General features: G+C 42.3%; 1 protein-coding gene across 4 annotated transcripts in view; it reads right to left on the reverse strand.

The window, feature by feature from the left end:
• Positions 1-12,618, reverse strand: part of stxbp5a (syntaxin binding protein 5a (tomosyn)) — a 216,033-nt gene that overhangs the window by 176,521 nt on the left and 26,894 nt on the right. For all 4 annotated transcript variants that reach the window (XM_068044510.1, XM_068044511.1, XM_068044509.1 and 1 more), the window contains exon 4: positions 7,834-7,934. In XM_068044510.1, coding sequence (XP_067900611.1) covers positions 7,834-7,934 — 101 coding nt within the window. The remainder of the gene's footprint in view (positions 1-7,833; positions 7,935-12,618) is intronic.

Consider the following 12,618-nt stretch of genomic DNA (forward strand, 5'->3'; position numbering starts at 1 on the left):
AAATTATGTACCTTTTTCATTTTCTTTTAAATGCTTTTGCTTATAAATTATAAAATGTTGGGAGATGGGGGGGAAATATTTAACTGGGTAGGGTGGTTAGGCGTGGAAAGTCATGTGATAAAACCTCCAGGAATGTGCGCCGAGTTGGCGACCCTACATTTAGCAGGACAGAAATCTTGTTTTGTTCTTGAGTGGTACATTTTCTAAATGGTCAATAATCAGCTGACTCACTCGAGTTCTCTGACAGCTGTTTGCTCCTTTCATCACACATGGCAATACTGAGTTCTGCTTGGAAGGCTGCAAAAGTCAACCCAGTCCCAGCACAGTGGGACCAAAAAGAGGGAGGCAATTAGATCAAGCATAGGGCAAGCTGAAGGAATGGGACAGACAAAGGAAAAGAAGCCAAAATGGACTGAGTGACAGCAAATGGAGGAAAAACCAAGAATTAAGACATGAAGAGCAGAGCAAGAGACCCAGTTTTCAAGAAAAAATTATGGCTCCCGCACCTGACGCTCAGTGGTTGCCTGAAGACAGCCAGTCTTGTAGCAGTTCCACATTTTGAAGATTGGAACAAACAGTTTACTCAGAGTTAGCTAAATTACTTTGTCATTTCAGCTCCCATTTGAAACTATATACATAGGTGTGAATGCTAAGTACCAATATTTATCTCTAGCATTCCTGAATTTAGTCATCCAGTACTTGGTACAAGTTCCAGTCAGTACCAGTACTCTGAACAGCAAAGCACTAAGGGACATGGCCTGGAGCTTGGCACCAGTGCTTGGGATACAGTCTAGTGTTCGGGAAACAGTCTGCTACTTGATCAGATGCTCCGGATATGGTGCAATACTTTGCAAATGTGCTCTGGACCAGTCTGTTACCTGGCCCCTTACCTCAGACCCAGCCTCTTACCCAGGAACCAATCCCTTAGCCGGGATGCCATCTGTAACTTGTGATCTGCACTCAGAATACACAGTCTGTTTCTCTGGCTCGGTGCCCAGGTTATAGTCTATGACTCAGGATCAGCACTCAGGATACAGTCGGTTACTCAGGATTAGTACTCATGAACAATACTTGGGATACCCTCTGGTACAAAGAATTAGAGCTCAGGATATGGTCTGCACCTGGGATGAGCACTTGAGAAATGGCATATTATTCAGGATACAGTCTGGTATGGGGATCCTTAGTCAGAATACAATGTTACTCATGATCAGTACTTGGATTACAGTCTGGTACTTGGGATATGCTCTGATATTCCAATGGCTCTCAAACTTTTATGGTTGAACGATCCCTTTTCAAATGGAATAGCTTTCACTGACCCTCCCTTCTAAATTATACCATATTATACTCATAATATGAACGCTCTGCATGTAGAATGTTTTAATGATGCTTTTAAGAAGAGGTTTTTACTTACTGATATATCAGTGAGATGGGTGTTCCTGCTTCTCACTGCAGAGTGTGCCTATCCTTGGTGTGATGTTTGACAATGACAATTGCAAATCATTCTTCAATTGCAGATAGAACCTGTACTTTGTCTTCCTTGCTGCCATAGCAGAAAATAACGTTTCACAAATTTATATTGTCGGGAAAGATAGCAACACCATAATTGATACTTTTACCAATTCTGGGTGCTCCACAACAACAGATGGTGAAAACTGGGAAGGTGTTTGTCCCTGAAATTTAATTTTCAGCAAGTGGTTACAGAGCGGTTCCACCAGTGCCTCTTCTGTTTTTCCACTTAAGCAACAAGATGACAGAGCAAACGCTGAAAATGTTGAAAGATTTGCTTTTTATCAGGCATTACATGAATGAACTGGTGAGGAAATATTTAAGTTACTAGATAATTTCATGGAATCAGATTCGCTTAATGGGAGAACTGTGGATTGCTGTTTGCTCAGATGGTGCTACAGGTAGGCAATAGGAGTGGTGCTGCTGCAAGAATAAGAGCCATAAACCCATTTTCTCAAGCCAAACACAGTGAATGTAAACTAATAATTGCGCTGCACTACCAACATAAGTTGTCTTAACAAGCTGCAGTGCAAACTGCACACATTTACTAAGCCTTTTTGTTAATTGGCATTTTATATCTCTTGAATGTTCCTCAATTCTTCTAAAAACTGTGGTATTAGAAAGTGGCAAGGTTTTGAAATTTTGTTCTGCATCTTCACTCATCACTTGGCAGCTGCAACAATCATCTCCTCTCCAATATTATGGGGTTTTCGTAATCCGAAACACTGTTAAGGAGGTTATTTTTAGGGCCTTTTCCAGAACCAATATTACATGTCATTTGGGTTTTCTGACCCTTGCATTGTTCTTTTTTTCATTCACGAAATCTTTCGATTTATCTTTATATTTCGGATGCTTTGTTGTGAGGTGTTGCTTTAATTTTGTGGGTTTCATTACGTCATTGGATAAAATTTGTAAGCACACAACACATTGCATCCATCCATCACTGAGCTCCATAAATCTGAATTCAAGATAACTCTCCTCATACTTGGTGTTACTTGTTTGTTTCTTGGTATATTCTTTGATATGCGGAATACAGTCCATGACACAAAGGCAGTGCTCAGGGCCAGGCGACCAGATACAGTCTGTTACTCAGTATCGGCGCTCAGGAAACAGTCTGGCACTCGGTATCAGTACTCAGGATATGGTTTGATGTTCAGTACCAGTGCTCAGGATCACTACTCAGGTTATGACCCAGTACTCTGGATCCATAAACAAATATCATATGCAAATTTTGGCAACCAGCATAATTAACACCATATAAACTTCTTAAATCGAAGGGCTTTGTTACAGATTTCTTCAAACTACCTAAATATTTTTTTGAAATTGGAAATAATCAGCTTAAACGTTTGCGTTCTTGCGGCAGGACATTTTTTTTTACAGTCACACCATAATCAGAAAAAAGACACCTAAAAACATAGCTTAATACCTCTGGGTCAACAAAGAGAGGTGGAAGAAAGGAAGCACGTACGGGGGGCGGGGGGTGGGGGGGGGTGGCGGAAGAGAGAGAGAGAGAGCACTCGCGCCTGTGCAGCAGAGTGAGACAGAGACAGATTGACGATTTCCACTGACTATGCTGTCTGGGTCCGAATTTGACACCTGTATTGGTCACCACAGCCATAGAAAACTGGAATCCTCACAGAACCCATTTCTAAACCATAGTTACCTTAACTAACAGACATGACAAAGTAAAACACAGAAATATCGAGTATACTTGCTGTAAGTTGCATATTACACAGCATCGAACAGATGCACTACCAATTTGGAAGACTGCTGGATGATAAATGCTCATCCTTTATTGGAGTTATAGTGTAGAACAAGTAATTAGTCATCTCTTTTCTGTCAGGATGGAATTATTATATCGTATTTACAGCACAGAAACAGGCCATTCACCCCAATAGGTCTGTGCTAATATTCATGCTCCAGACAAGCCTCCTCCCACCTTACTTCATCGCACCCTACCAACTTCCATTCTCCCTCATGTACTTATCTAGCTTCTGCTTAAATACATCTCTGCCATTTGGTAGCAAATTTCACATTCTAACCACTCTAAGTCAAGACGTTTCTCCTGAATTCCTTATTGGGTTTATTAGTGACTACCTTATATTTATGCCCCTAGTTTTGGACTCAGCCACATTTGGAAACTTATCGACATCTACCCTATCAAACCCCTTCATAATATAAAGATCTCTATTAGGTCACCTCTCAGCCTTCTTTTTTTCTAGAGTCTTTCCTGCAGGTTCTAATCCCTTGGTGTTTTTTCCCCTCTATCTCAAACATGCACTTATCCCACAGTTTATATTGTATTTATTGAAATAAGACTATAGTACACTGTGAGAAGTACCAGCTGACTATCACTATTCTGGTTTTCCTGCAAATCAACGGCAAACCACCATGTAAGGCTGGTAAACCATGCCCAGCAGAGTGAGACTATCCTTTGAAAACTGGACTGGCTCTGAAATAGGAATTTATCTTGTTTACAGAAATAATGGTGTGTGAAGTAACATCTAAGGATAGCTACATTTACACCACATTAAGGCTTCAAATCCTAACTGAACACACAAAGATAGACAAATGCAGGCCAGTCAGTTTAACATCAGTGATGGTCAAGGTTTTAGAAATAATCAGAAAAAAGTCAGCAGGCACTTGGAGATATTGGAGTTAATTGAGGAGAGCAGCATGGAATTGTAAAATTAGTCAAACCATGCTTGACTAATCTAATTGACTTTTAGATGAAGTAAAAGAGAAGGTTGATGAAGGAAAAGCAATGGATGTTGTATGTATGGATTTTAAGAAAGTGTTTGACAAAGTACCACATAAAAGGCTGGTTAACAAAATTGAGGCTCATGGAATAGGAGGGCTAGTGTCAGCTTGGATAAGAAAATTGGCTTATGGACAGAAAACAGTGAGTCATGACAAATGGTTGTTTTTCAGACTGGAGGGTGGTAGACAGAGGTGCTCCCCAAGGTTCAGCGCTAGAATCACTGCTTTTTTTGCTATGTTTAAATGACTTGGACATTGGAATACAGAGTAAAATTTCAAAATTTGCCACCGATACCAAACTTGGAGATGCGGCAGACAGTGAGGATGGTACCGATCGATTGCAACAGGACATAGACAGGCCAGCAGAATAGGCAGGCAAGTGGCAAATGGAATTTAATACAGAGAAGTACGAGGTGATGCATTTTAGCAGAAGGGATAGGGAGATAGAGCATGGCTACCCGACATGTACTTATCTAGCTTCTGCTTAAATACATCTCTGCCATTTGGTAGCTAATTTCAGGTCGGGTCGGGTTGTTCTTCCGGGTCCGCCATTCAGGCTAAAGGCCTGCTCGGGTCTGCAAATGAGACCCGACCCCGTCAGAACCCCCCATCCGACCCTGAGCCAACCTGGCCCGAGTCCTTCCATTTTTTCTCACTCCCGACACAACCCAACCATCAGTTAACTTACCTTCCGTTTTTCACTTTGTTCCTTACCTGCACAAACTGAAAATAACTGTAACAAAACCACCTTTAAAGTCCAAAAAGTAAATTAACATTAGAGTTACTTACCTGAGGTTGTGAGAGAGCGTGTCCAATCCGGCCCAGCCCGAGCCCAAATGCTGGACCCGGAAGTGCGACCCGACCCAAACCCGACATGTCGTTGGGTCCCGTTGGGTTCGGGTCGGGTAGCAGGCCTTTAATTTGGGCTCAGGTTGGGTCGGACACAGTGACAGCCCGGACGTCAAGGCGGGAAACACTCCGCAGTAGTCTGCAGTGAGCGATTCCATCCGAGGTACAGCTCAACCTCTTCAATAAAGCTGATTACATTCCGGTGGTTGGGTCAAGCGCGGGAAAAAAATGAAAGGACTCGGGCCGGGTCGGGCTTGGGTCGGATGTGGTTCTGTCGGGCTCGGGTCGGGTTTCATTTGCAGACCCGAGCAGGCCTTTATAGGGAGAGGCAATATATACTTAATTGCACAGTTCTAAAATGTGTACAGGGACAGAGGAATCTGGGTTTCATTTGCACAAATCTTTCAAGGTGACAGGACATACTGAGAGAGTGGTTAGCAAAGCATAGCGGATCTTGGGCTTCATAGAGGTATTGAGTACAAAAGCTAAGAAGTTATGCTGAACCTGTACAAAGCTCTGGTTAGGCCACAACTAGAGTATTGCGCCCAGTCCTGGTCATCACACTTCAGGAAGGATGTGAAGGACCTTGAGAGGGTGCAGAGGAGATTTACCAGAATCATTGCAGGGTGAGGGATTTTTGCTACAAGGTTAGCTTGGAGAAGCTCAGGTTGTTCTCCTTGAAGCAAAGGAGGTTGAGGGGAAATTTGATCAGAGGTGCACAAGATTATGACTGGTTGAGATAAAACAGACAAAGAAAAGCTGTTCCTATTAGCTGATGGTACAAGGACAAGGAGACAGGTTTTGGACAAGAGATGCAGTGGGGGAGAGAATTACTTATACGCAGCGAGTGGTAATGACCTGGAACTCGCTGCCTATGAGGGTGGTGGAAGCGGAGATGATGATGATTTCAAAAGGAAATTGGACGGGCATTTGAAAATGAACTTGCAGGGTTATGGGGATAGAGTAGGAGAATGGGACTGATTGGTTACAGAGAGTCAGCATGGACTCGATGGGCTAAATAGACTCCTTTTGTGCTGTAATGACACTGACTTCAAGAACGAAACCTATAGGCCCATGCATGTGCCAAGCAGATCACTTCACAACTATATAAAGCACAGCCAAAAGACTTTGTTTTTAAAGTTTATCACATGCAGCATTGACAGCAAGAATTTAACTAATGTTCACTCGAGGATCGAAGCTTGTAGCAAATTTGTTCTGGGAAAGGCCTTGTAGCTCGGTCAGTATTTCAATGCAGGTAACTAAATTCAAAGACATACTTAAGTGACACTAGATCTGCAGTTATGTAGCACAAATGTACATTAAAGTCCAAACATTCAAATCAAGGTTACTCTTATCCAACATAAATGTGTATTCTTATTGGATATCATATTCAGCTACCCTCCTTTTCTGCTTTCCAGTTTGAGGAAAAGCATCAATCTTTCAACTTTGCGGCTTCCAGATGCCTCCCTAAATTTAACCAATGAATGATTGAGCCACAACTTCAGGGCAACGAGGAAAGAAAACCTGATGCGGAGGACACAGGCATAAAACCTCAACTTTCACTGAATTATTTTATGACAAGGTTTGAAAGAGTGCAAAATGTGTTCAGGATTCCATGTAACCACATTTATGTACAAATAACATTCTCTGATACGGATGGGATTAACTCTGGATATTTATAGTGAATTCCCATCATGCAAAATTAAAGAAACAGTAGTAAGAAGTATTTATCTGTGGGGAGGGAATGCTTGTGGTTTAGAGTGTGTGGTTCAAGACTACCTGCAGTCACTGTAATCTGAAGGCTGCACTGTTGATAAATGCCTTCAAAAGAGCAGGGAAAGCAATACAATCCAACCACAACTTTAAAGTTTATGACCTCCTGTGCTCACAATAATTAGACATCGTTGCATTACAGACATCCTGCTTTCCTGTATACACCAGCTACATTCCCACAAGAGAGATAGAGATCTTTGCTTTGTTATTTTCTGCCCCCCCCCCACCCCCCCAGTCCCAATGGAATAGACACCATCTGCGGCCGAGGGAGCTATCTGCTTTCATGCCACTCAGATATGTGTCTCGCAGCACGCAAGTGTGGCCTGGGGATGACTTTTCCTCCCAATTCTGCCTCCTCGCCCTCTGAGAAGAAGTTGTGCAGCTCTTCTTTACCTTGGACAAGGAACCTTGTGTGAGAGGGCAAGATTCACAAGCTCCAGCAAGGAATGAGGTTTGGGACTAATTTAATGGAGGTGCTTTAAAAAAGACTGTGTACCCAGATATTCAGAAACAGAAGGAAACAGTTCAGCCCATCATGCCTGTGCCACCTCTTTGAAAGAGCTATCCAATTAGACCTTTGCTCTTTCCCCATAGTCCTGTCTAATATCCCTTTTCAAGTATATATCCAATTCTCTCTGGAAAGTAACAATTAAATCTGTTTCAAGCACCCTTTCAGGCAGTGCATTCCAGATCATTATAAGATACATAAAAACATTTCTCCTCATCTCCCCTCTGATAATTGAACTAATTACCTTAAATGTGTCCTCTGGTTACTGATCCTCCTGCCAGTGAACACAGTTCATGATGAAATAAACTGCAAAATACCAACCTACAACCATTGCAATAAACGTTCAAATTGGTTTTCAATACCTAGCCATTGTATAAAATGAACACCACTACATTATAGAAACCCAGAAAAGATTCTATTGGCAAAAGTCACTCTACCTTTCTTTGTTGAATTTAAGAGAATGGAGTATGGCAGGCCTTTTCTGACGTAGATTCCAGAGATGTAAAGTATCATCTGCCAAGGCACTCACAAGGGCTCCCTGCAGGAGAGTGAAAATACATTACACCTTTCAACAAACAAACACACAAAAAGGCCAGAAGACCATCAAGTCTGCCCTGTTCAGACTGCCTGCTGATCACTCACCCTCTAACCTTGCAATCTCCTGGGAAAGGCAAAAAGGGAACAAAAAAGTTAGTAACTTAGAAGAGACTCCGGGGAATTCCTCTTGCAAAGTAATCGAGGGAGGATCCAGTCTCCCACAGCTCATCATAACCGCAGCAAAGCAGCAACTTACTCCTAGAATCGGAAACATCCTCTTCGCTCAAGAACTAGTCAAACTCCATTTTCACAAGTCTAGGCAGTATGCCCTTGAGGGAGCAGGCATCTAATCTAACTTCAAATAACCTAATCAGACTGCACACAATCTCTTCTTCATTCCACAAACTTTAGTCATATCCCCTCTGAGCCTGTTCCTCCAAAGTAAATTCGCTTTTTTTATTCATTGTGGGATGTGGGCATCACTGGCAAGGCCAGCATTTATTGCCCATCCATAATTGCCTTTGAACTGAGTGGCTTGCTAGGCCAGTTCAGAGCACTGTGGGTCTGGAGTCACATGTAGGCCAAACCAGGTATGGATGGCAGATTCCTTCTCTAAAAGGACATTAGTGAACCAGATGGGTTTTTACAACAATTGACAATGGTCTCATGGCCACCATTAGACTAGCTTTTTTAATTCCACATTTTATTAATTGAATTCAAATTTCACCATCTGCTGTGGTGGGATTCAAACCTTTGTCCCCAGAGCATTAGCCTCAGCTCGGTATTACTAATCCAGTGACATTACCACTACGCCACCGCCTCCCCTAGTCTGTCACATTTTTTCCTCAAAGTCAAGCTTTACCTTGAGAAAAAAAAAAATAGGAAACACAAACAGAAGCTCGGAAAAGGTACCTGTAGGATGTTGCCTGGAGAAGGAAGATGACAATACAAATTTAATGACCTAAGCATTCTCCACATACTGAACCAGTTCTTGCCCATAGGAGGTAATGGACTGTGGATTAGTACCCTTCCTAATTCAGCAGCCAAGTGGTCAAGAAGGTTCTGGCCTTCTGACTGAGCAAGAAGGCCCTTATGCCATGGCTCAACTAGTAGCACTCTTGCCTCTGGAATCAGCAGGTTGTGGATTCAAGTCCTGCTCCAGAGACTTGAGTACATAATCCAGGCTGACACTCCTGTTCAGTACTGAGGGAGTGATGCACTACTGGAGGTGCCAGCTTCGAGATGAAACAGGATAAGTGTTCATGCAGTTGGGGGTAATATATTAGCATGGATGGAGGATTGGTTAATTGACAGTAAGCAGAGCGTAGGGATAAACAGTGTATTTTAACATTGGCAGGCTGCAACGAGTGGAGTGACACAAGGATAGGCGCTAGGGCCTCAGCTATCTACAGTCTATATTAACGGCTTAGACAAAGAGACATAGAATAACGTATCAGAGTTTGCTGACAAAGCTAGGTGGGAATGTAAACTATGAAGAGGACGCAAAAAGGCTGCAGAGAGATTTAGACAGGTTAAGTGAGTGGGCAACAAGGTGGAGTATAAGGTGGGGAAGTGTGAGGTTATTCACTTTGGTAGTAAGAACAGAAAAGCATAAGTTTTTTTTTTAAAAAGGAGTGAAACTTTGAATTGATATTCAGATAGACTTGCATGCACAAAGAACACAAAGTTACCATGCAAATACAGAAAGCAATTAGAAAGGCCTTTGGTCTTTATTGCAAGGGAATTGGGGTACAAGAATAAGGAAGTCTTGTTACAGTTGTATAGGGCATTGGTAAGACCACACCTGGAGTACTGTGTGCAGTTTTGGTTTCCTTACCCAAGGAAGGATATACTTGCATTGGAGGTGGTACAGCGAAGGTTCACCAGATTGGCTCCCAGTATGAGAGGGTTGTTATATGATGAGAGGCTGAGCAAACTGGGTCTAAACTCTCCACAGTTTAGAAGAATGAGAGGTGATCGCATTGAAACAAAAAGATTCTGAAGGGGCTTGACAAGGTAGACACAGAGGTTAAAAGCAAAATACTGCGGATGCTGGAAATCTGAAATAAAAACAAGAAATGCTGGAACCACTCAGCAGGTCCAGCAGCATTTGTGAAAAGAGAAGCAGAGTTAACGTTTCGGGTCAGTGACCCTTCCCTTGGCTGAGGAATCCAGAACACGGGGTAGCAAGAGGCAAACACAGTCTCAGGATAAGGGGTTGACCATTTAGGACTAAGATGAGGAGAAATTTCTTCACTCAGTGGATTGTGAATCTTTGCAATTGTCTACCCCAGAGGTTGTGGATGCTCCATCGTTGAGCATATTTAAGACTGAGGCTGACAAATTTTTGGTCTCTCATGGAATCAAGGGATACTGGGAGTGGGCAGGAAAGTGGAGTTGAGGCACAAGATCAGCTATGATCATACGGAATGGCGCAGCAAGCTCGAGGGGCCACATGGTCGACTCCTGCTCCTATTTATGTTCTTAAACCTCTCAGATGGATGTAAAAGATCCCATGGTACCATTTCAAAGAAAAGCAGGAGCGCTCTCCAGTGTCCAGGCCAATATTTATTCCCCCAAATCAACATCAGTAAAAATAGATTACCTGGTCATTCGGTATTGATGTTTGCAAATTGGTTGCCACATTTCTTACAACAGTCACTATACTTCAAAAGTACTTCATTGCCTGTAAAGTGCTTTGGGACTTTGAGGCACTGAAAGGCACTATATAAATGAAAGTTCTTTTATTTTATTTTCTTCTGTATGATGGTGATTAAGGCTAATATTTCCAGTGAATTCCTTATTTATACATTTTGCAGATTCCTGGAGATAACCGAGGGAGGCAAAGTAATGCATAAAGCAAACTTCAACTCCAAGACATTAGATCGTGCAATGTCCAGGCTGCCTCAGCTCCTGGGCGAGTACTTAGAAATGCAACTGCTCATCTCTGCTTGACCAATACTCAAACAGAAAATGGATTACTTTGGGGTGCAGTCACTGACCGTTCAGAGACGTCTGTTGTATTTAACCCTAGATTTTTAGTACTTGTATGCAGTTTGATTTAATCAATGCTTTTTGGGCGTAGTCTGTATGTTAAATACATACACTCTCTTACTCAGGTGTAGGCACTACTTCAAAAGGCTGATGAGTAAGCACAGTTTAGATGGACTACCCAAACAAGTAATTAGCACTGATCACCACGCCATCATTTATGTCTGCAAATATGCCTGTGCAATTATCCCAGCAGGGCACCTTGGTTGTCTACCAAAATGATGGGTGAACTGCTGTGTTGATTTACTGCAATGGTACCTTGGAAGGTTTCAGCCATGGCTCAGTGGTAGCACTCTCACACTTCGAGTCAGAAAGTTGTGGGTTCAACTCCCACTTGAACAAAATCTAGGCTAACACTCCAGTGCAGTACTGTATCAAGGGAGGTGCTATCTTCTGGATAGAATGTTAATTCGAGGCCCTGTCTGCCCTTTCAGATGGGTGTAAAAAATCCTATGGTGATTCTCGGAAGAGGAGTGGAGTTTTTCCTGGCGTCCCAGGAAATATTTATCCCTCAAAAGCTTTTGCTTTTATGACAGCATTATAATGGCTCTCAAGGTGAGGCCCTGTGCCTAAATTTTGAATCGCTGTTACTTCCTGATTCTGTTAATCAGTTATCAGATGGGCAGAGCTCTCATCTGAGGAGCAGCATTAAGGCAGCATGATCAGAAGTTCATGCATTTCACTTTGCTCAATCAAATCGATGCAATCTAACCCCTAAAAAAAAAGGGAAATTAGAGATGGAGCAGCTGTAGGATGGGGCGGATAGTAAAAGATGGACTTTCTGAGGAAGGGAGAGATGACTGTAGTTTTGAAAGAGAGCCAGTTCTCGAGCCAAGAGGATCATTAACGATGTCAGTAAGCGTGAAGGCTAGGAGGGATCCAAGAGGTGGGTTGTGAAAAGGGAAGCTTAAAAGATTAGCGAGAGATGAGAAAAGTAAAGGACAGTAACAGGGAATCAGAGCCGGAATAAGTGGCAGGGGAAGAACAGGGAGTCAGAAGTAGTTATGGTAGTTGCAAAAGTAGCTGCATGAATGCTTTCTGTCTTAAGAGGCAAAGTAATCCATGAGATCTTCACATGTGTCATTGGAGGGGAGGAAGGAGGAGGAAAGGAATTTCATGAGAGACAGTCACATAGGAAAGGAACCCTGGGTTTAAATAACTAGACGAAATGATCGCAGACAGAAAATGCACTTTCCTCAAAGCATGCAACAGCCAAATTTAACAAGAAATTTTTCCATCAGGCAACAGTGGGAGAATGGCTCAGAACACTACTGTGAGCAGAGGGATAACACCAAGCTCTCAAAAAGGGTAAGTACTGTAGCTGTTTTCATCCTTGTATGATGTACTTGATCATACATGGAGATAGGAGAGATGGGAAATAAAGACTTTTTCGAAAAGTAAACAATCATTATGGCATGAAGGAATTTTATGGATCTCACCCACACAAAGTTTTTGGAGAGAATGTTGAACAGCTGAGTACTTATTGCATTGCCAGGCGCTAAATCACAATGAACTACTACATACTCTGCATCATTGAACCTTTGAAATGCAAAGAAGGCAGGCTTGCCATTTACACACCTTAAGTTCCAGGAAACATTTTTTGTTAAGTTATGAAATAAGATTCTGTAGACCAT

This window comes from Heterodontus francisci, chromosome 13 (genome assembly GCF_036365525.1).
Source record: "Heterodontus francisci isolate sHetFra1 chromosome 13, sHetFra1.hap1, whole genome shotgun sequence".
NCBI classification, from domain to species: Eukaryota; Metazoa; Chordata; class Chondrichthyes; order Heterodontiformes; family Heterodontidae; genus Heterodontus; species Heterodontus francisci.